At 37.9% G+C, this 22,242-nt stretch overlaps 1 protein-coding gene across 9 annotated transcripts in view; it reads left to right on the forward strand.

The window, feature by feature from the left end:
• The window catches only part of LOC130910150 (sodium bicarbonate cotransporter 3-like), a 102,788-nt gene that overhangs the window by 20,745 nt on the left and 59,801 nt on the right, over positions 1-22,242 (forward strand). For 5 of the 9 annotated variants that reach the window (XM_057827154.1, XM_057827152.1, XM_057827157.1 and 2 more), the window contains exons 6-9: positions 1,608-1,796; positions 2,536-2,916; positions 17,769-17,884; positions 21,469-21,626. In XM_057827154.1, coding sequence (XP_057683137.1) covers positions 1,608-1,796; positions 2,536-2,916; positions 17,769-17,884; positions 21,469-21,626 — 844 coding nt within the window. The remainder of the gene's footprint in view (positions 1-1,607; positions 1,797-2,535; positions 2,917-17,768; positions 17,885-21,468; positions 21,627-22,242) is intronic. The other 4 variants (XM_057827155.1, XM_057827158.1, XM_057827161.1 and 1 more) reach the window with 3 other exon arrangements.

Below are 22,242 nucleotides of genomic sequence, written 5' to 3' on the forward strand. Positions count from 1 at the left end.
CTGTCAAATGAAGTGTTATCTATTACTTCTAGTGCTGCAACAATTAATCGATTAACTCGAGTATTCGATTAGAAAAAAAAGATTCGAATTAAATTTTGCTGCTTCGAGTATTCGTTTAATTAAAGTGGCTTTGTAATGGTTTGTTTTTGAAGGTGCTTGCATTCAATTCCATTGATTTGGGTGGATACACTGCCCTCTAGTCCGCCTCATTTTACATGGTCAAATCCAGCTGCTCCCAGTTAAGACCAACATAAGCTAGGTTTTTGTTTAAGATAATGTTTTTTAATGCATTCGTAATTTAGTTTAAAGCTATATTCAGCCAATTTTTGTTGGAATATGTGTCTGAACTATTTGTTGAGAGCATTGTAAAAAAAAATAAATAAATAAAAAAGTTAGCATGTTATAGTATTTAAGTTGGTGGACTTTTGCTATGTAAGTTAGCCAATTGTTTTTTTGTTGTACATATGTAGATCCCTATTTATTTATACCGTTTGAGGCCCAGCTCAGGTATTTAAAATTTTTATGTTTATCCGATTATTTGATTATTCGAACTAACTAGTTCATTGATTAATCAACTACTAAACTAATCGATAGCTGCAACCCTAGTGTGTTATCAAACGTAATGAAATTTTTAGGTAAGAAATAAGATTTTTTTTTTATGAGATCTAGAATTTTTTGAGTGAAAAGAGTTTTATTTATGAATTTTTTTTTTTTGTCACTTCTGAGATGCAATTGTTGGCTGATTTCAACTATGTACATCGAAAATAAAGACACTGACTGAAAATGGTTCAATAATCAATATTAGATGAAATGTCTTGATTTCTCGTGTATATTTATAATTTTTCCTTACCTAAAAAAAAATGTTTTATCCGATTACTCGATTAATCGATAGAATTTTCAGTCGAATACTCGATTACTAAAATATTCGATAGCTGCAGCCCTAATTACTTCATATACTTTATTGCTTCAAGAAGCTTCATTTGGCCATCACTGCTCGGTTGGGGGAGACAGTCAACCTCTGCTGCCACCTACTGTCAACACAGTTGTTGTCCAACATGCCTCTTAGCATGCATTGCAGCACTAGAGATGTAAATAAAATCAAAAGTCATGATCTGCGCTAATTATTTCTTCAGTTACTGTTCCACTTGTTTCGTTAATTGCTAGTTATGGTATTTAGTAACACTTTTGGCTACAGTGGCGCCATAAGACTTTCTTTAGACAATTATAATTATGACATAACACTGTCACGAGCATTAATGAATGCTTATAGCAGATGTCATTTAGTGTTATCCGGCAAATTATCTCACTTTGAATGAATGTAAAAGATCCAAGATGGTCATAAATGGAGTTAGTAGCACAATTTGGTGGGTGACACTTAATGACATATGTTATAACCATTCAGTGATGCCCATGATAGTGTCATGTCATAATAATGACAGTCTTATGACATTGCTGTCAAATCAAGTGTTAACTATTAACCCAAATAAATCAACAAATAAGCCGCACTGGACTATAAGCTGCAGGATTTAAAATGAAAGAAAAAAGTAGTGGCTTATAGACCAAAAATTAAGGTATTTAACTCTGTTATTTGCTGTTTCTTCCCACAGACATGGTGATAGATAGCATGGTGGCATCTGGCCAGCTCAAGGAGGACCTGCGGGCGAAGGTGCGTGAAGCAATGCTGAAGAAGCACCATCATCAGAATGAGAGAAAGCTCAGTAACCGCATCCCTTTGGTGCGCTCCATTGCTGACATAGGCAAGAAACATTCTGACCCTCTCTTGCTTGAAAGAAACGGTGAGATACTCTAGCGCACTCATTTTTCTTTTTCTTGCATTTGATCAATTATGAAGAAAGTAATTCTAAAGATGCAATATTTATATCTTTCACTGCGTGCATAGAAGGTGGATGGTAAATGTGAGTACCGGTGAGGGAATAAGTAATAGTAAAGCATTAACTCGAAAATGGCGAAAGAGAAATCTGGGTGCTAATTGTTTTTGTTATTATGGCTGGCTTGGTTTGAAAGACTGAATTTTTGATGAACAAGTGCATGGCTGAAGCGTTGTTTTGGTAAAGTTTTAGATTTGATGAGAATTATGCGAGTTGGTGATGATGAAAATAATTAGCCGTCGTGGCTAAGATAAATGCTGTGAAGTGTTATCGCTGTAGGCGTCCTGGACCGGTTTGCTGTGGGAGTTAATTGCACTGATATCTTATTTTCTGGCATGAAGCTTTGCCTAACAGTCACGTGATCGTTTGAGCTTGAATGAGACAGGTTTTTGGGCCTTGTGGACACCCCTTCCCTTCCTCACGGAATCATTCTCGGTGTGTTCTGCACTGAACCATTTGATTTGCTCACTCAATGCATGCATGACTCTCTCTAATAACATTCCTGTATGTCCCCGCTGCTCACTTTCTGGCTGTCTTCTTCAAATACCATCCCTGTAAAATACTTGGACTTCACATGTTTTTCCCCTATTCTTCTTTCTCTTTTCCCTGCTTTCCTTCTCCTTTTTACCATTGTCTCATCTATTAGGAGAGGGCCTTTCCTCTTCGCGTCTCTCCCTCCACAAGCCAGGAGCAGCCTCCTCTGCTTCCAACCTGCCTCAGAGACAAGAGTCCCGAGTTTCTATCCTACTCAACCACCTCCTACCGTCCTCTTCCTCCAACACGGGGCACCCTTCAGGTCCCTCTCCCCACGCCACCCCTCAGAGTACTCCTGCGTCCTTTCGACGTGCATCTCCGAGCCCGCCACGTACCCACGGAGCCGGCTTTGGCCATCATAGCATCCCTGAAGTGGTGGTATCTCCGCCCAAGGATGATGACCCACCAAACTCGACTGAAGAAGAGGCTTTGCCCCAGTTCAGCCGGCAATCATCCTGTGCATCCCAGGGATCCGAGCTGCTGCCCTTAGAAGGCAAATATCTGTGTAGCCTGCCAGTGTGAGTCACAGCTTGATCAGAAAACACTAGCACTAGCATGAAAGCTCTGCTTCCTGTTAACTTGGCGGCCATCTCACCAATTACCCATGACAAATCTCACTTATGGCATCTGTGCTCCTTTCCTACATTTATTTTCATCACTGCAACATCCTTGGACTACCATTCACTCATTTCCAGTCACGTCTTTATTAGGGTTGTAGTGGGTGAACTGGCTTTGGCTATAAAGGACTTTAACCTGGGTCGGTCACTAGTCAAAAGCAGTAGGCCACCCCTGCAATTCTGTCAGCTAATGCTTTATTTCTCCCAGAAAGTGATTGCAATTACAAATGCTTTGGTAGTAATATCTTCATTTATTTTGCTTGCAATGGGAAAAACACAAAAGAGAATGGGGAAAAAATCATTATCATTTCACAGAAAACTCCAAAAATTGGCCAGAAAAAAGAATTGGCACCCTCAGTCAAATATTTGGTAGCACAACCTTTAGACAAAATAACTGCGGACAACAGCTTCCGGTATCCATCAATGAGTTTCTTGCAATGCTTTGCTGCAATTTTAGACCATTCGTCTTTGGCCGACTGCTCCAGGTCTCTGAGATTTGAAGGGGAACTTCTCCAAACTGCCATTTTCAGATCTCTCCACAGGTGTTCTATGGGATTCAGGTCTGGAGTCTCCAGTGCTTTCTCTAAAACCATTTTCTAGTGCTTCTTGAAGTGTGTTTTGGGTTATTGTCCTGCTGACCCATGACCTCTGAGGGAGACCCTGCTTTCTCACACTGGGCCCTACATTATGCTGCAAAATTTGTTGGTAGTCTTCAGATTTCAAAATGCCATGCACACAGTCAAGCTGTCCAGTGCCAGAGGCAGCAAAGCAACCCCAAAACGTCAGGGAACCTCCGCCATGTTTGACTGTGGGGACCCTGTTCTTTTCTTTAAAAGCCTAGTGTTTTTTCCCTGTGAACTCTATGCTGATGGCTTTTCCCAAAAAGCTCTACTTTTGTCTCATCTGACCAGAGAACATTCTTCCAAAACGTTTTTGGCTTTCTCAGGTAAGTTTTGGCAAACTCCAGCCTGGCTTATTTGTGTCTCTGGGTCCAAAGTGGGGTCTTCCTGGGTATCCTACCATAAATTCCCTTTACATTCGGACACCGACGGATAGTATGGGTTGACACTGTTGTAGCCTTGGACTGTGGGACACCTTATTTGGATTTTAGTAAAGGTTTTTTTTTTATTTTTTTTTTTATCCGCCATCCACACAAACTTTCGTCGAAATCTCTCATCAATTTTTCTATTCCGTCCATATCTAAGGAGGTTAGCCACAGTGCCATGGACTTTACACTTATTGATGACACTGCGCACGGTAGACACTGGGACATTTAGGTCTTAGGAGAAGGATTTGTAGCCTTGAGATTAGAGGCGTGCAAAATTTCCGATTCTTAGATTATTCGCGATTCGGCCGTGGAAGATTCGAGAACAATTCAAAAACATCCAAATTCCGATTATTGAATTATACCAGGTAAAGCGGAAATAAAACGCAGTCAGCGCGGTCTTCGGGACGCAATGAGGAACGGACCAAGAGTAAATATCATGTGCAGATAATGCCGCTAGGTAAAAAAAAACAAAAACAATAATACCTGACTGCGGCCGTCAGCCGCTACAAACAGCGCCCGGTTGCTAGTTGCTACAAACATACGGCAATATACGGCTATGGTAGATATCACATATATCTAGAGTAGATGTGAAATGACACTTTCCTGCGCTAGTAAACGGGCGCCATCTTAAAGCAGTAGACTTCTCAAGAAGGCTCTGTTGTAGAGAACCTAATGACTTTTTATTAGGGCTGTCAAACGATTAAAATTTTTAATCGAGTTAATTACAGCTTCAAAATTAATTAATTGTAATTAATCGCAATTAATCGCAATTCAAACCATCTATAAAATATGCCATATTTTTCTGTAAATTATTGTTGGAATGGAAAGATAAGACACAAGATGGATGTATACATTCAACATACGGTACATAAGGACTATTTGTTTATTATAACAATAAATCAACAAGATGGCATTACCATTATTAACATTCTGTTAAAGCGATCCATGGATAGAAAGACTTGTAGTTCTTAATAGAAAAACGTTAGTACAAGTTAGAGAAATTTTATATTAAAACCCCTCTTAATGTTTTCGTTTTATTAAAATTTGTAAAATTTTCAATCAAAAAATAAACTGGTAGCCCGCCATTGTTGATGTCAATAATTACTTACTCAATGTTCATGGATGCCTATAAAATCAGTCGCACCCAAGCGCCAGCAGAGGGCGGCAAAACTCCATAAAACACAACAAGTGAGCGTTTCAATGTGTACTGTCATTTAAAACTCTCTGTGCGGGGCATCTGCGTTAATTGCGTCAAATATTTTAACGTGATTAATTTTAAAAAATTAATTAACGCCCGTTAACGCGATAATTTTGACAGCCCTACTTTTTATCTAAAATACCCCTAAATCGGCAAAATCTTGAATCTATCTTTAAATGATGAAACAGTTTTAAAACTTTCACATGTCGAAAGTAGACATGAGGGAAATTATTAACAACTTTAACGGTGTATTCACAAAATTAAATTAATTGTAGTTTAAAGCTGCTGATACAGAATGGGGACTTGCGTATTTTATTTACTGTTTTTAACCGGTAACTTGATACTAAAATAGTAGTTTGGTTTATTTAGCCTGAGAGGATTTATGAACAATTTTTGAACAAATATACAAAACATAGAAGAAAAAAAAATGGGGGCAGGGGGGCATCAACAATCGATTTATAATCGAATCGGAGCCTCTGAAGCGTCATCGTAATCGAATCGTTAGGTGTCCAAAGATTGCCACCTCTACTTGAGATTGCCCTTGCTTCCTGACAATTTTGCTTCTCACGTCCTCACAGTTCTTTGGTCTTCTTTCTTTTCTCCATGCTCAATATGGTACACACAAGGACACAGGACAGAGGTCGAGTCAACTTTAATCCATTTTAACTGGCTGCAAGTGCGATTTAGTTATTGCCACCACCTGTTATGTGCAACAAGTCAGTAACAGGTGCTGTTTATTACACAAATTAGAGAAGCATGACTTGATTTTTCAAAGGGTGTCAATACTTTAGTCCGGCCCATTTTTGGAGATTTGTCTAAAATGATTTTTTTTTTTTTCCCATTCTCTTTTGTGTTTTTTCATTGCAAACAAAATATATGAAGATATTACTACCAGAGCATTTGTAATTGCAATCATTTTTTGGGAGAAATTGAGCATTATCTCACAGAATTGCAGGGGTGCCAATACTTTTGGCCAGCAGTGTAGCTCTACGATCAAAGGCACAAATGTGTCAATTAGGGGTGGGAACCTCTTAGTACCTCATGATACGATACAAATTGCGATACAAAGCAGAAGCACTGTGCATTTTTTGACGGAAGGCTTTAAAGTGCATGTGACACGTAATACACGCGGTATTTTATGCCCCTGTATGATATGGACCGCTTGGATGTGTGTGGAAGCGACCGCTATATTTATTTAGTTTTTTTAAACCCGCGCCATGAAAATGAGTGACTTCCGGCTTCGGTCTTGCATTGAGGAGGAGGGCGCTGTGACCTGTACGGTAGAAGACGTCCTCTTCACTATACAGCGTACTGTTGTGCATGAGGACGACGGATTCAGCTGATTTTGCGGATTAATACGTTTATTTTTCGCATCACGCCAGCCAAACGGCTGCAGAAAAATAATTCTGTATGAGGGAGAGGCGTATGCACCTTTTTGGAGTTTCAAAAGGTTCCCATTCACCATGGATATTTACTGTGGGACCATTGGACTTATGAGGAAGTGAGTAAACATCTTGTTTTGTATTTTGTCAAATACAAATACAGCGATTACAAAGTAAACACTACAAACCTCCTTTAAATAAAGGACTACTTACGTTTGATCATTGATAGGCATGTAAAAAGCTCTCCTCATGCTCATTAGCAGTACGTTAGCTGCACAACAACTCCAGCCACCCTCCTCCGGTGAACGACCTGTAAATTGCTCTCCGCCGGGCGGTTTGCCGATCCACGAAGACAATCGACAACCGGGTCGTCATGTCAAATAATCCAGGCTAGTTATGTGTGATTTTCCGCTTCGAAGACTTTGAAACATCACTCGGTTCGGGTTAGCATGTCGGCTAGCTGTCACGCCTTCTGGTTTGTTTACATTCTCCGAAGCCGGGGAAGGGAAGTGACATATGTCCGATTTAGGTGTCATAAAATATCGTTCGGGAGGTGCGACAGTAAAGGTGAAGTCGACAGTTTTGACCATTATGGAGTAATTTTGCCATGTCGTCCTGAATAAATGCATTTTTATTATTTCATATTCCATTCAGCACAAGACTGTTATTTGTCATGACCATGCCATTTATTTAGCAATTGGGGAAAAATACTTGAATATCCTGTAAACATATTGAAGTAAAGAGACAGAAACAATGACATTTTGCCGCTCTCTTCGTCGCGTTTTCCTCGTTGTGAATAGTTCCCCCTCAACGGGCTGACTGGTCCTTCTCAAGCCATTTATATAGCTATTGGGGAAAAAATACTTAGGTAAAAAGAATATCCTGTAAAAATATTGGAGTAGAGAGACTGAAACAATGACATTTTGCGGCTCTCTTCGTCGCGTTTTCCTCGTTCTGAATAATTCCCCCTCGATGGGCTGAATAGTAAAACCGATGAAACCAGTCTACCGCTGACGTCATCCACCTGTTGGGGAAGCTAAAGTCCTATAATGGTAGGCGTGGCTAACCGGCAGATTAAAAGACTAATTTCTCGTCATCTGCGCTTTGCTAAATTGTTGCATATAGTCGAATCGTGTCAAAATATGATTTTAATTCACATAATAATGCCATTTAAGACTTTTTTTCTCCTGTCGTATGCTCTTTAAATACTGTTTAATAATAATTTCCAACTGTGCTTTATATGAGTCTAAATGAAGAAAAATTATTATACTCTTATTACTGAGGCGTACTTGCCAGTTGGTTGGGGACACCTCACATTTGATTTATTAGTATTAAAATAACACCAAATTACTCAACCTTTCAAATGCAATCATGGTATTGCATTATTTTGACCCTGTACATGTTAGTTTGATGCATTTAAACTACATAGGTTGACACCAAGTTAAGAGGAGGCTCTTTGGTTTCTCTATATGGTACGAGCAAGCATGATTGTGCCGAGAGAGACTTTTAATTCCCTCTTTAACACTTTATTATTAGATGTCTGCGTGTGTAGGTTTGTACTTGTCTCCTTTTGGTACTGGCTCCATACCAAAGTATGGAACACTGGGACAAGCTATCGCTTTTTGAACCTGAGAGGTTGTGTAAAAGGGTCATCTTATTATAGCTTTTAAGCTTCTGTAATTGTACCCTCTTCACAAGGAGGATGTAAACTTTTTTTCCCCAAGAGGCAAATGGCTTGACTTCAGTGTGGGGGTAGCCTTACTTGAATGAGATTATCACACTGTAATCATTAGTCTAATTAGTATGCCTTGGAGAAAGTTTAAGTCTTTAAATAGTTGGTCGCATGACTGGATAATTAGTGGCGACTGGACAGTAAAATGCCTTTAATGTGTCATTTAGAGGCATTTGCCTTCAAGGCAAATGTTTGGTGACACGGGTTACAAATACAGTAGTTGTGACCAACATCTACAGTCCCTGACAAAAGTCTTGTCGCTTATCCATTTTGTCGAAACAATTGCTAATAACCTGACTTTTAATTATTCAGTTTCAGAAATAGCTCGTATGAAAGCTAAGACCCTCCCAAATGATGTTGAATGTACAAAAAATATGTTTCACAAAAAAAATATTTATCATTTAATGAAGACATTTGTGCTGCAACGATTAATCGATTAACACAAGTATTCCATTAGAAAAAAATATTAGAATTAAATTGGCTGCTTCGAGTATTCGTTTAATTAAAGTGGTGTTGTAATGGTTTGTTTTGAAAGTGTTTGCATTTAGTTTAATTGATTTGGGTGGATACACTGCCCTCTAGTCTGCCTCATTTCACGTGACTAAATCCAGCTGCCCCTTGTTAAGACCAACATAAGCTAAGTTTTTGTTTGAGCTAATTTTTTTTTTATGCATTCGTAATTTAGTTTCTAGATACACTGCATGTAGCAGTTTGTTTTTGTGGGAATATGTGTTTGAAAGATTTGTTAAGAGCACTGCAAAAAAAAACAAACAAAAAAAGTTAGCATTTAAGCTAGTGGACTTTTGCCTAATTAAAGTCAGCCAATTGTTCTTTTGTTGCACTTAAATCCTCATTTTTTTTATTTATTTATTTTTTTAATGCATTCGTGAAGTAGTTTATAGGTATATTTTGCCGTTTTTTGAGGGAATATGTGTCTGAACCATTTGTTCAGAGCATTGTGTTAAAAAATAAATAAATAAAATAAAAAAAGTTTTATAGCATTTAAGCTAGCGGCCCTTTGCTATGTATGTTGGCCAAATTTTCTTTTGTTGTACATAGATCCTCATTTTTTTTGTTTGTTTTTTTATACTGTTTGAGGCTCAGGTATTTCAATTTTTTATGTTCCTTATCCGATTACTCGATTAATCGAACTAGCTCATTGATTAATCGACTACTGAACTAATCGATAGCTGCAGCCCTACAAGACATAAAGGTCAAATTTTGGTAAGACAAAAGTTTTGTCGCGTACAGAAACTAGTGTGAAAATTGAACAAAAAATGTACTTCAAATAAGAAAAATATATTACAAAACATAAGTGAATTAAGTAGTGGTGCTGTGAGATCCAAATGTAATATTTTGTATGACTTCCATGGGCTTGGAGGACTGCATCCATGCGGTTCAGCAAGGATTCATACAATTTATTGATGAAGTCATCAGGAACATCAAAGAAAGCAGGCTTGCATGCCTCATCAACATTCTTGGGTTTCGTCTTCCATGCTTCCTCTTTCATCCTGCACATGTCTGGTGACTGGGCTGGCCAGTCCTGGAGGATCTTGATCTTCTTTGCCTTGAGGAACTTTGAGGTAGAGATTGAAGTATGCGATGGAGCACCATCCTGCTGCAGAATTTGTCCCTTTTTATGGTTAGGAATGTAAGAGGCAGCAAAGATTTGCTGATATTTCAGACTGTTTATGTTGCCTTCCACCCTGCAGATCTCTTGCACACCACCATACTAGATGTAACCCCAAACCATGATTTTGCCACCACCAAACGTCACTGTTTTCTGAGTGAATCTCAGATCCATGCGGGCTCCAGTAGGTCTCCTGCAATATTTGCGGCAACTTTGGTGTAATTCAATGGAAGATTTGATCTGAAAAATCCACCTTTTGCCACAAAACAGTGAAGTTTGGTGGCTTTTGTCTTGCCAAAATTTGACTTTTTTTTATCTTCATTAAATGATAAATCTTTTTTCAGTGAAACAAATAAATTTTTTGTACATTCAACATCATTTGGGAGGGTCTTAGCTTTCATATGAGCCATTTCTGACACCAATTGAACCATTAAAAGTCAGGTTATTAGCAATTGTTTCTATAAAACGGTTAAGCGACAAGACTTTTATCAGAGACTATACGATTAAGATTTTTTTGGGAGCAAACATCTGTGGAATTTCGGGATTGAAACGTTGGCTTATTTTTGTTTCGAGGGTGCTACACTTGAGATTGTCACTCATACAGTTTGTCTTGTGAAACTCACTACGGCGAAAACACTGAAATGATGATTAGTGACAGTACATCAACATACAATGAAATCCATTTTTGTAAGACAATCCCAGGTCTTCCGGCGCAGTCTGACCCGTTTCAGTTATGTATTTTCATGTTTTGCATAGATCTGCTGTGTCATCATTCCTGAAAAGGTTTGTGTGGGTGAACATTCCGCAGTTTAGCCTTCTTGAATGAAGACCTTTTACCGGATGCAACCTAGGCTAATCCCTCTCTTATTCCAAGAGGCTTTGTCGGGTATGTGAGCAATCAGGCTCCTGTTCACCGGTCACATCTACCAAGCATCTACAAACACGTAGACAAAATTGTTGCTACACTTTTGTTATGGTGGAAAGTGCGTAACGGGTCACGGAAATCACTTGACAAAGTCATAATAAATACAGAGAAAATAACTAAGGCCTTGTTCAGAATGGCAGCCGAAATCAGACTTTTAGCCCATCTAGATTGAAACTGGGTGGCTGTTTTGCAGTCTGAATAGTCACAAAGCACAGAAATCTGATTTTTGCGAGACGGATTGATACTACAGGTCGACCAATATATCAGCCGGCCGATATATCAGGCCGCGGGATGCGGACGTCCCGGCCAAAAGACCAAACTCCTCATGTTCACCTTAGTCTTAACACTTTGTACTGACTCCCTTTTGAAAGGTTTAAAGATGGCTCACCGAAAACAAGTTGACAATTTATTCATGTCGACAGCGATCGAAACGGCAAGGCGAAGCAGAAACACTGATGTGGGGAGGCAAGGTCACCCTATCACATGTCAACAAAAGGTTCCCAAGAAAAAAATGACCACGATTAGTTAAACATTCAGTCTTTTGAAGGCTTTCGCAGGGTGGGCTGTGGGCAGAAGAAGGTTGTGTTTGGGCATTGTTTAGGATTATTGTCTGTTTGTGGACTGGTCATGAGGATTCGGGAGTTATTGTTGTCCGGGCAGCGAGGGTTGTGGATTTTGCCACCTCAGCGTCAAAGGAGCTCTTGGAGTCTTATCAGTCATGTTATCAGTTGGATATCGGGCGTTCTGCGGTGTCACTTTGGTTGGGACAGGGCGTCCCGCACTGTCCGGGAGAATCGACTATTGAAGGATTGATGAGTTACAGAACAGGAAGTGACCTGAGAATCACCCGAATCAATAGGCAGTGACTCAACAGGAAATGACCTGTAAATGCCCTGAAAATCGGACAGAATAACTGTAAATGCTCTGGTTTCGAATGAACAAACGTTCCCAGTCTAAATGATTGGGCGTCGAGCACCATCAATGAAGCCTTATAGTTAACTGAGACACTATTATGGTGGAAGATTTTGATACCAACAAGGTTGGTTCCCTTTTTTTTTTTTTTTTTTTTTTTTTTTTTTTTAAACAGTGACACCTTTTTAAAACTATCTCGATTCTTGGCAGGAGCATATCGATAACCTTTTGGGATACAAAGTATCACGATATACAGTGGGGCAAAAAAGTATTTAGTCAACCACCAATTGTGCAAGTTCTCCTGCTTGAAAAGATTAGAGAGGCCTGTAATTGTCAACATGGGTAAACCTCAACCATGCGAGACAGAATGTGGAGGGAAAAAAGAAGTTCGCATTGTTGATTTTTAAGAATTTATTTCCAAATTAGAGTGGAAAATAAGTATTTGGTCACCTACAAACAAGCAAATTTTCTGGCTGTCAAAGAGGTCTAACTTCTTCTAACGAGACTCCACTCGTTACCTGTATTAATGGCACCTGTTTTAACTCATTATCGGTATAAAAGACACCTGACCACAACCTCAGTCAGTCACACTCCAAACTCCACTATGGCCAAGACCAAAGAGCTGTCAAAGGACACCAGAGACAAAATTGTAGACCTGCACCAGGCTGGTAGGACTGAATCTGCAAAAGAAATCAACTGTGGGAGCAAATATTAGAAAATGGAAGACATACAAGACCACGGATAATCTCCCTCGATCTGGGGCTCCATGCAAGATCTCACCCCGTGGCGTCAAAATGATAGCCAGAACGGTGAGCAAAAATCCCAGAACCACACGGGGACACCTAGTGAATGACATACAGAGAGCTGGGACCACAGTAACAAGGGCTACTATCAGTAACACAATGCGCTGCCAGGGACTCAAATCCTGCACTACCAGACGTGTCCCCCTGCTGAAGCCAGTACACGTCCAGGCCCGTCTGTGGTTCGCTAGAGAGCATTTGGATGATCCAGATGAGGACTGGGAGAATGTGTTATGGTCAGATAAAACCAAAATAGAACTTTTTGGTAGAAACACAGGTTCTCGTGTTTGGAGGAGAAAGAATACTGAATTGCATCCGAAGAACACCATACCCACTGTGAAGCATGGGGGTGGAAACATCATGCTTTGGGGCTTTTTTTTTTTTCTGCAAAGGGACCAGGACAACTGACCTGTGTAAAGGAAAGAATGAATGGGGCCATGTATCGAGAGATTTTGAGTGAAAATCTCCTTCCATCAGCAAGGGCATTGAAGATGAGACGTGGCTGAGTCTTTCAGCATGACAATGATCCCAAACACACAGCCAGGGCAACAAAGGAGTGGCTTCGTAAGAAGCATTTCAAGGTCCTGGAGTGGCCTAGCCAGTCTCCAGATCTCAACCCCATAGAAAATCTGTGGAGGGAGTTGAAAGTCCGTGTTGCCCAACGACAGCCCCAAAACATCACTGCTCTAGAGGAGATCTGCATGGAGGAATGGGCCAAAATACCCGCAACAGTGTGTGAAAAGCTTGTGAAGAGTTACAGAAAATTTTTATTGTCAACAAATGGTAAATAACAAAGTATTGAGATGAACTTTTGGTATTGACCAAATACTTATTTTCCACCATGATTTGCAAATTAATTCTTTAAAAATCAAACAATGTGATTTTCTGTTTTTTTCCCCACATTCTGTCTCTCATGGTTGAGGTTTATCCATGTTGACAATTACAGGCCTCTCTAATATTTCCAAGTGGGAGAACTTGCACAATTAGTGGTTGACTAAATACTTATTTGCCCCACTGGATCACCATTTCGATATATTGTCACACCCCTACTCTATGTTGCCTGACCCCTTCGTTGCCACAGCAACCTGTCAGTTGTGTCAATAATGTGGCCCAGTCTGGACAGGCTCAGATGTGATGTGTGAACAAACAGACCTGAAAATCAGATTTGAGGGAGAATTCCAATGGAATCAGATATGCGTACAGTCTGAACGCAGCCTAAAATGAACTCATTTAAATCAGGACTGGCTTTTTGTAGTCTAACTGAATTGAGTTACTGCAATCAAATAATTTGTGTAACTCCCAATGTGACTTTTGCACCTGTTGAAAGATATTTTGGTACGGTTCTTGTGAGTAAGCTGTTCTAGCTGTCTCTGGTTTTTGAAGGTGCCTTCACCAGATTGCATGGTTTTGCTCATTTTAAAAACAAAAGGATTTTTCCTGAAAGCTAATCGAAGGCTACTTCAGAAATATTTGTTCCTGGGAATTGTTTGGTTTTGGTCATTAATCCTGTTGCGAAATAATGCTGGATGCAGAAATCTGAGCTTCCTTTTGTATTTCTCATTTGTTCCGTTCAGCTTTTTTTTTTTTGTCTGTCCAACTAGCAAAGTCCTAGAAGCTTTGTAGCTTGTCAATATGCACATTCTATTCCAGTTTTATCATGTTATTTCAGTGAGAAGTGTTTTTTTTTTTTTTTTCTTAACGGTAAGAGCATCAACAAGTTTGTCCATGGATCTACTTTTACTTCGGGGTTATAAATTGCACGCTTGCATGAATGACACATTTGCACATAATCATTTGGAATTAGCTGTGGATGACTTTGGTGTTAGTTTTTATGACTGAGATGTTCTGATGTGTTTGCTGGAAATAGAGACAGAGTAATGGGTAAATGCTGTTACCAAGGTATACACAGAATAATCTAGTACATTCTGTGTGGACATTACCCCATTCTGTGTGGACATTACATTTCACAATTCATAACTAGCCGCATGTTAACTAAAGTGCTAGCGTTTCCTGTGTCAGTCCCATCACCAGAGTAAGAAGAATTTCATATTTACTATGAATATTTTAAATCTTTGAAATTTTAGGCAGTTCCTCTTTTCAGTTTTTATTGTGATTTTATAAAAGACGAGGTTGTTGATCGATAACTGTTGTTGCATAGCGTTAATTATCATGACCCGTGAGTCTGCGTTTGTTTGTTTTTCGTATTGTTATAATTATAGGTAGTCCCCGGATTATGCACTTGTCTTAATATTGTGAAAGTACAACAGAAAAATACACATATTTAATACTCAATATACACCAAACTGCGCAATACACTTACAGTATATACACAACTGTTATATGTATAGCATAGCACACTAGCTTGAGCTACTAAAGCATTGGCTGACTTCTATAACACAACAACTTATGAAGTTCTGTCCATATATTTCCGAGGCGGAAACGTAACAGAAAGCATTCACGATTGTCAATGCAACATGTAAGTGAATGAACCAAACTACTCTAACAAAAAATACATGAGGCGAAATATTCTGACCAGCAGGTGGCAGCAATGCCCCGCAAATGGTCAAGTGATTTCCCATATTAGTGTGTAAACTGCAAAGCAAGCACACTACATATTCTCGGCACAGTTAATAATGTTACTGGATTTATCGGGATGACGTCATAATTCCTATTATCAAACCGATAATTATCGGACCAATAATTATCGTCCAAAAGTATTATTAACATGGCTTGTTACGTCTTACTAAACATTTAATCAGCTTTTTACCTCCTTCACTTTTGACAATTTGTAAAGCTGTAACACACATATGTAGTGCTGTAACGATTAATCGATTAACTCGAGTATTCGATTAGAAAAAAAATATTCAAATTAAATTTTGTTGCTTCAAGTATTCTTTTAATTACAGTGGTTTGTTTTGAAAGTGTTTGCATTTAGTTATATTGATTTGGGTGGATACACTGTCCTCTAGTGGCAACAGTGAATACGACAGAACTCATTTCACATGCCTGAATCTAGCTGCTCCCTGTTAAGACCAATATAAGCTAAGTTTTTTTTAAGCTTTTTTTTTTTTTTTTTTTTGTTATGCATTTGCAATTTAATTTTTTGGTATATTTAGCTGTTTTTTTTTTTTTTTTGAGGGATTATGTTTGAGCTATTTGCTAAGGGCATTGTGTAAGCTCATTTTTTAAAATGTATTTGTAATTTAATTTTTTTGGTATATTTAGCTGTTTTTTTTTTTTTTTTTTTTTTTTGAGGGATTATGTTTGAGCTATTTGCTAAGGGCAGAGGGATTATGTTTGAGCTATTTGCTAAGGGCATTGTTTAAGCTCTTTTTTATGCATTTGTAATTTAATTTTTTGGTATATTTAGCTGTTTTTTTTTTTTTTTTTTTTTTTTTTTTTTTGAGGGATTATGTTTGAGCTATTTGCTAAGGGCAGAGGGATTATGTTTGAGCTATTTGCTAAGGGCATTGTTTAAGCTCTTTTTTATGCATTTGTAATTTAATTTTTTGGTATATTTAGCTGTTTTTTTTTTTTTTTTTTTTTTTTTTTTTTTGAGGGAATATGTTTGAGCTATTTGGTAAGGGCATTGTAAAACAATGTGGCTCTTTTTCTGGTATGTGGCTTAATTTATTTTGGCATGTGGCATTTTTTTGGTTTGTGGCAAAATTGCTTTTGCCATGTGTCATTTTTTTAGTATGTGGCAAAATGGATTATGCCATGTAGCATTTTTTTTGCCATGTGGCAAACTGGATTTTGCCATGTGGCATTTTTTTGCCATGTGGTAAAATTGATTTTGCCATGTGGCAAACTGGATTTTGCCATGTGGCATTTTTTTGATATGTGGCAAAATGGATTTTGCCATGTGGCATTTTTTTTTTTTTTTTTTTTTTTTTGGATATGTGGTAAAAAGGATTTCGGCATGCGCCATTTTTTTTGCCATGTGGCATTTTCTTTTGGTAAGTGGCAAAATTGAGTTTGCAATGTGGCATTTTTTTTTGGTGTGTGGCAAAATTTTGCCTTTTTGTGGAAATATGTGCTTGAACCATTTCCTAAGAGCATTGTTAAAAAAAAAAAAAAAAAAAAAAAAAAGCATTTTATACCATTTAAGCTAGCGGACTTTTGCAATGTAAAATAGCACATTTTTCTTTAGTTGTACTTTGATCCTCATTTATTTATTTATTTATACAGTTTGAGGCTCAGGTATTTTAATTTTCTATTTTCCCTATCCGATTACTCGATTATTCGAACTAACTAGTTCATCGATTAATCGACTACTAAAATAATCGATAGCTGCAGCCCTACACATATGTAAACGTCTGTTCAAAACAACATGCATTTCAACAATAAAACACTCGACACAAAACGATTGGTGTTCAAATGTCCATCTAGTCTGATCAATATATAAATTCAGTAGATTGAATTAGCCTAATTAGCTTCACAAAAATTTGCTATCTTAAATGCTACAAATGCTATTTCTGAAAGGTGGCAACTATACTCCACGCTGCCAGCAGAGGGCAGTGTATCCTCCACCATTAATTGAAATAAAATACTTTTGCACTTTTTGGATAGTTATTTTAAATTTGTAAAGGGTTAATTCTGACTTGCGCGGAAATTTGGGTTATGTCACCAGCGGAGGAACGGAACTTGTTCGTAACACGGGGACTACCTTTATTCCCATACCAGAGATTTCGTTTTCTTCGATGGGGGAAAAAGTTCAGGGGTTAAACCTCCTCCAGCCATCGTGTAGTACAGCTGACTCACTGACACTGAGCAACAACCAATGGGGGAGTTTTGAGCCTTGCAGCTGCATTTTTGGGACATAAAAAACAGCTAATACCGTAGGGACAGTATGACAGAATTTTTTTGTGGTTTTGACGTTTTCATACCACGGTATACCTTGAAATCTGTAATTGGCACATGTCTACTCCTGACATACCTGCATGTGTGTGGTGAGCTGCAAAATTGTAGATAAAGTATAAACTAACTTTCCTTTTTTGGGAAGAGTAGTACAGTGAAGTAAACGACTAAGGATGATGATATAAATACTGTATGTACACATATGTCTTGCGTTCTCACTCTATCACCTCCTCTGCACCAGGACCACTCGTTCATCCGAACTCCGTCCCGAATTATCTGGACAGTGAAAAGGCGGCGGAGAGACGGCCTTCCAAAGTTGGGGTCAGTAGAGAAGGCAGCAGTGTCGACTTTAGCAAGGTAACCTAACCATAGTGCTGAGCACAGACAGTCTATCATGGTGGTAGGGGCCATCACTCCATTTCTGAACTTCTACTGGAATTGTGTTGACAATTCCTCCAAAAGGAGGGACATCACAATACAGTAAATCTACATTCTGCAAATGTTTTGCTTTGCATGTTCACCATTTCTGTTCCTCCTCCACTAAATTGGCAAGCCTGCATTGCAAGCTGCCATTCATGGATGATAAAACCACCCATTATGTCTTCTTAAAATAAGGTATGCTGTTTATGAGTCAGTGTACAAAGCAGGACGGAGGCATAGACTGTCATTGTATTTGAGATATTTAGAAAGCCATGGCAGGAAATGCATCACAGGTTTGGACGATCTTTGCTCAGTACTCTGTTGGTGTAAATCTACAACTCTATCATTGGAAAAAAAGTTGGTTTTTTTACATTTTTGACCAAGCTCTTTGTTTACAATACTATAATCGCATCTTTGGTATAAGCACATGCTACCTTTATGATTTGGATTGTAGGGTTTCCCCAGAGAAGAAGTCCACCGTTGGCCACCATGTTTTTCAAAATTAACAAATACCGTATAGGCCCGAATTTAAGATGGCCCTGATTATAAGACTCCCTCGTTTTCAAGACTCAAGTTTGGGGGAAAAAAAGACTTTTTTTGAATGCCAAATTAATTTTTATACAGAAAATAATTCCAGTACATCTGAAAAAAATGATTATAACAATATATTTGAGAGAAAAAGCATGTTATTTTGCCTCATTCAAATCTTAATATCTGAACATTCAAATATGTAAACTAAAATTCATAAATGAATGGCTTCTGGTTTTTGAAATGTAAATAAACCAATCTATTGTGATAAAACAAAATTGCGATAACTGCATTGACCGTTAAAGTGAAGTCTAACTGTAACTGTAGTCTTGAAACAAATCTAAATAAGGAAAAACATTGCAGTAAAATAATGCAAACTGGTTAAACTTGAGAGTAGCTGAGATCTATCATGACAGAACATCGCTTCAATGATATCTGGCGCCATCTAGCGTCGTGAATGGGTATAATGTCTAGGCCGCGAATATAAGACGACCCCCTCTTTTTCAGTCTTATTTCAATGCAAAAAAACACAGTCTTATTCGGGCCAATACGGTATGTTAATCCAGTTTTACAACAATAATAACCAAGTTAAGTCAATTGTTTCCGCTTAACCTGTATCTAGGGCTGCAGCTATCGATTGTTTTAGTTGTCGATTAATCTATCAACCAGTTAGTTCGAATAATTGAGTAATCTGATTAGGAACCTTAAATGGATTGCAGAATACATTTTAGGAGATATTAAACAAAGGCTTGCTAAGATTGCACTTTAAAAACTGCATTAAATGTGAATACAAGATAAAATTCCCTAGTGTTTCTTCAAACTATGCAGAATTGCACTTTAATTAAAAAATAAATTAAAATACCTGAGCTCAAACAGTTAAAAAAAAAAAAAAAGTCTGCTAGCTTAAATGCTATAAAATGCTAAATGTTTTTTTATTTTACATGGCTCTTAACAAATCATTCAAACACATACTCCCACACAAAAATGGCAAAATATACCTATGAACTAAATTACGAATGCATTAAAAAAACATTAGCGCAAACAAAAATGTACCTTATGTTGGTCTTAACAGGGAGCCGCTGGATTCAGCCATGTTAAATGAGTTTTGTCATATTCACTGTTACCACTAGAGGACAGTGTATCCACCCAAATCAATAAAACTAAATGCAAAGACTTTTCTCATCGAATTACTCGAGTTAATCGTTCAATATTAGGGCTGTCAAAAGTATCGCGTTTACGGTAATTACGCGGTAATTAATTTTTTTTAATTAATCATGTTAAAATATTTGACGCATTTAATGCACATGCCCCGCTCAAACAGATTAAAATGACGGCACAGTGTCATGTTCACTTGTTACTTGTATTTTTTGGTGTTTTGTCGCACTCTGCTGGTGCGTTGGTGCGACCCATTTTATGGGTTTCAGCACCCATGAGCATTATGTAATTATTGACATCAACAATGGCGAGCTACTAGTTTTTTTTTGTTTGTTTTTTTGATTGGAAAATTTTACAAATTTTATTCAAACGAAAACATTAAGAGGGGTTTTAATACAAAATTTCTATAACTTGTACTAACATTTATCTTTTAAGAACTCCAAGTCTTTTTATCAATGGATCGCTTTAACAGAATGTTAATAATGTTAATGCCATCTTGTTGATTTATTGTTACAGTAAATAAACAAATACGGTTTGTTGAATGTATATATCCGTCTTATCTTTCCATTCCAACAATAATTTACAGAAAAATATGGCATATTTTATAGATGGTTTGAATTGCGATTAATATTGATTAACTAATTTCTAAGCTGTGATTAACGCGATTAAACATTTTAATCGTTTGACAGCCCTAATTAATATATAAGATAGTGAATCTGACAAGCCATTGCTGGTCAATTTTAAAAGTAAATTAAATAAAAAATTGCAAACCTAGCCAGGAGGTTAAACCAGGTCAGAACAATAGTGCGCTGTATGACCTCTTCAAATTTTTCTGCACATGGTGCAAGTTGGATTAGTGCAAGCATTCTAATCACACCACTGACATTACACAAATGTTTACCTACTTAAACCGCTAGCAGAAAAGTGAAAACAAAACACTCAAGCATAAGTCTCTCACAATACTAGACAGTTATTGTCAGTGCAATGGCAGAGAACTGGGAGAAGTTTTTTCCACTTGTAAGCTGTTGCCATGTCACTAACTCCATTTATGTCCAGCTCGGATCTATTACATCCATTCAAAAGTGAGATAGTTTGGATGACACAATATGACATTTGTAATGAGCATTCATTAATGCTCATGGCAGTGTCATGTCATAGTTATGATGGTGTTATGACAGTCTTATAGCGCCACAGTCAAATAAAGTGTTACCAAATACCATAGCTAGCAATTAATGAAACAACTAGAACAGTAACTGAAGAAATAATGAGCATGAACATGAAATTTGATTGTTATTTACATCTCTAGCGCTGCTATGCATGCTAGGAGGCATGTTGGACAATAACGGTGTTGACAGCATGTGGCAGCAGAGGTTGGCTGTCTCCCCCAAGGGAACAGTGATGGCCAAATGAAGCTTCTTGGGTTTCATTTGGTCTTATGATGCCGCTGTTAATGTGTTACCAGTTAATATTTTTTGGTGTAAATATCCCATGATAGAGTGAGGACAGCTGCGGCTAATAGTCTAGTGCGGCTTATCTATGAACAAATGCCGTTTTTGTGTCAAATTTGGTGGATGGCGGCTTACAGTCAGTTGCAGCTTCTGTAGTCTGAAAATTACGGTCGATTACAAAGTTTAAAAAAAATTCAACAGTATTGTCCCAACTTTTGTTCTGATTTTAGGGTTGTTGATTCTAACTCTATCAAACACACTCTAGCAACCTTCTGCTCACCCTACCATTCCTAAAACCTCCCGTTAAATCAGAGTCCTAATGTTTTACTGTACTTCAGATTGACATATCCTCTTATCTGTGTTTTATTTCAGTTGTGCTTTTGGTTTTAGGTCGATATGAATTTCATGAAAAAGATTCCCCCTGGTGCTGAAGCCTCCAATGTTTTGGTGGGAGAAGTGGATTTCTTGGAGAAACCTATAATTGCTTTTGTTCGACTCTCCCCTGCAGTTCTTATCACCGGGCTCACCGAGGTTCCAGTTCCCACAAGGTACTATGTTCTTTTAAGATGAATAATGCATTGGGAAATCAACTGAGCACTGAAAGCCTCCTAATATTCACGTATTTTTTCTCCGCTAACATCTTGACATTTTACGCAGCCCCTAAAGGGACATCGACAGAAACAAAATAAATTTAAGCAATCTTGTGCACACAATGTTTCTCGAAATTGGCACACTTACTTGAATTGAATTGAATTAGAAGATTTGTTTTGGTTTTGAATAAGGCTGTGGCCGCACAGCTCAGTAGCGCCTCCTTTTTTGTAGGACACTGTTCAATAGGTTTTTTTTCTCCTAGGTGTGAATGTATTTCTAATCCCAAAAAAAGATGCATTGTCTTTGGTAGCCCCTTTAATTTTCATCTTAGTCTCTTTTGGACGATAATACTTATTAGTCTTAGTCATATTTTAGTCATCTCAAAATGTTCTGTCTTCGTCTAGTTTTTGTTGACGAAAACTCAAGACAAATTTTGTCAGTTTTGGTTGACGTTTTCTAAAAATTATTTCGTCTCTAAAATAAAAAAAAATACTCCAAAAATAATAAAGTTTCCCAACTATTTTGAATGAACTAGGGCTGTCAAAATTATCGCGTTAACGGACAGTAATTAAT

The sequence above is a fragment of the Corythoichthys intestinalis genome, chromosome 22 (assembly GCF_030265065.1).
Source record: "Corythoichthys intestinalis isolate RoL2023-P3 chromosome 22, ASM3026506v1, whole genome shotgun sequence".
NCBI lineage: Eukaryota > Metazoa > Chordata > Actinopteri > Syngnathiformes > Syngnathidae > Corythoichthys > Corythoichthys intestinalis.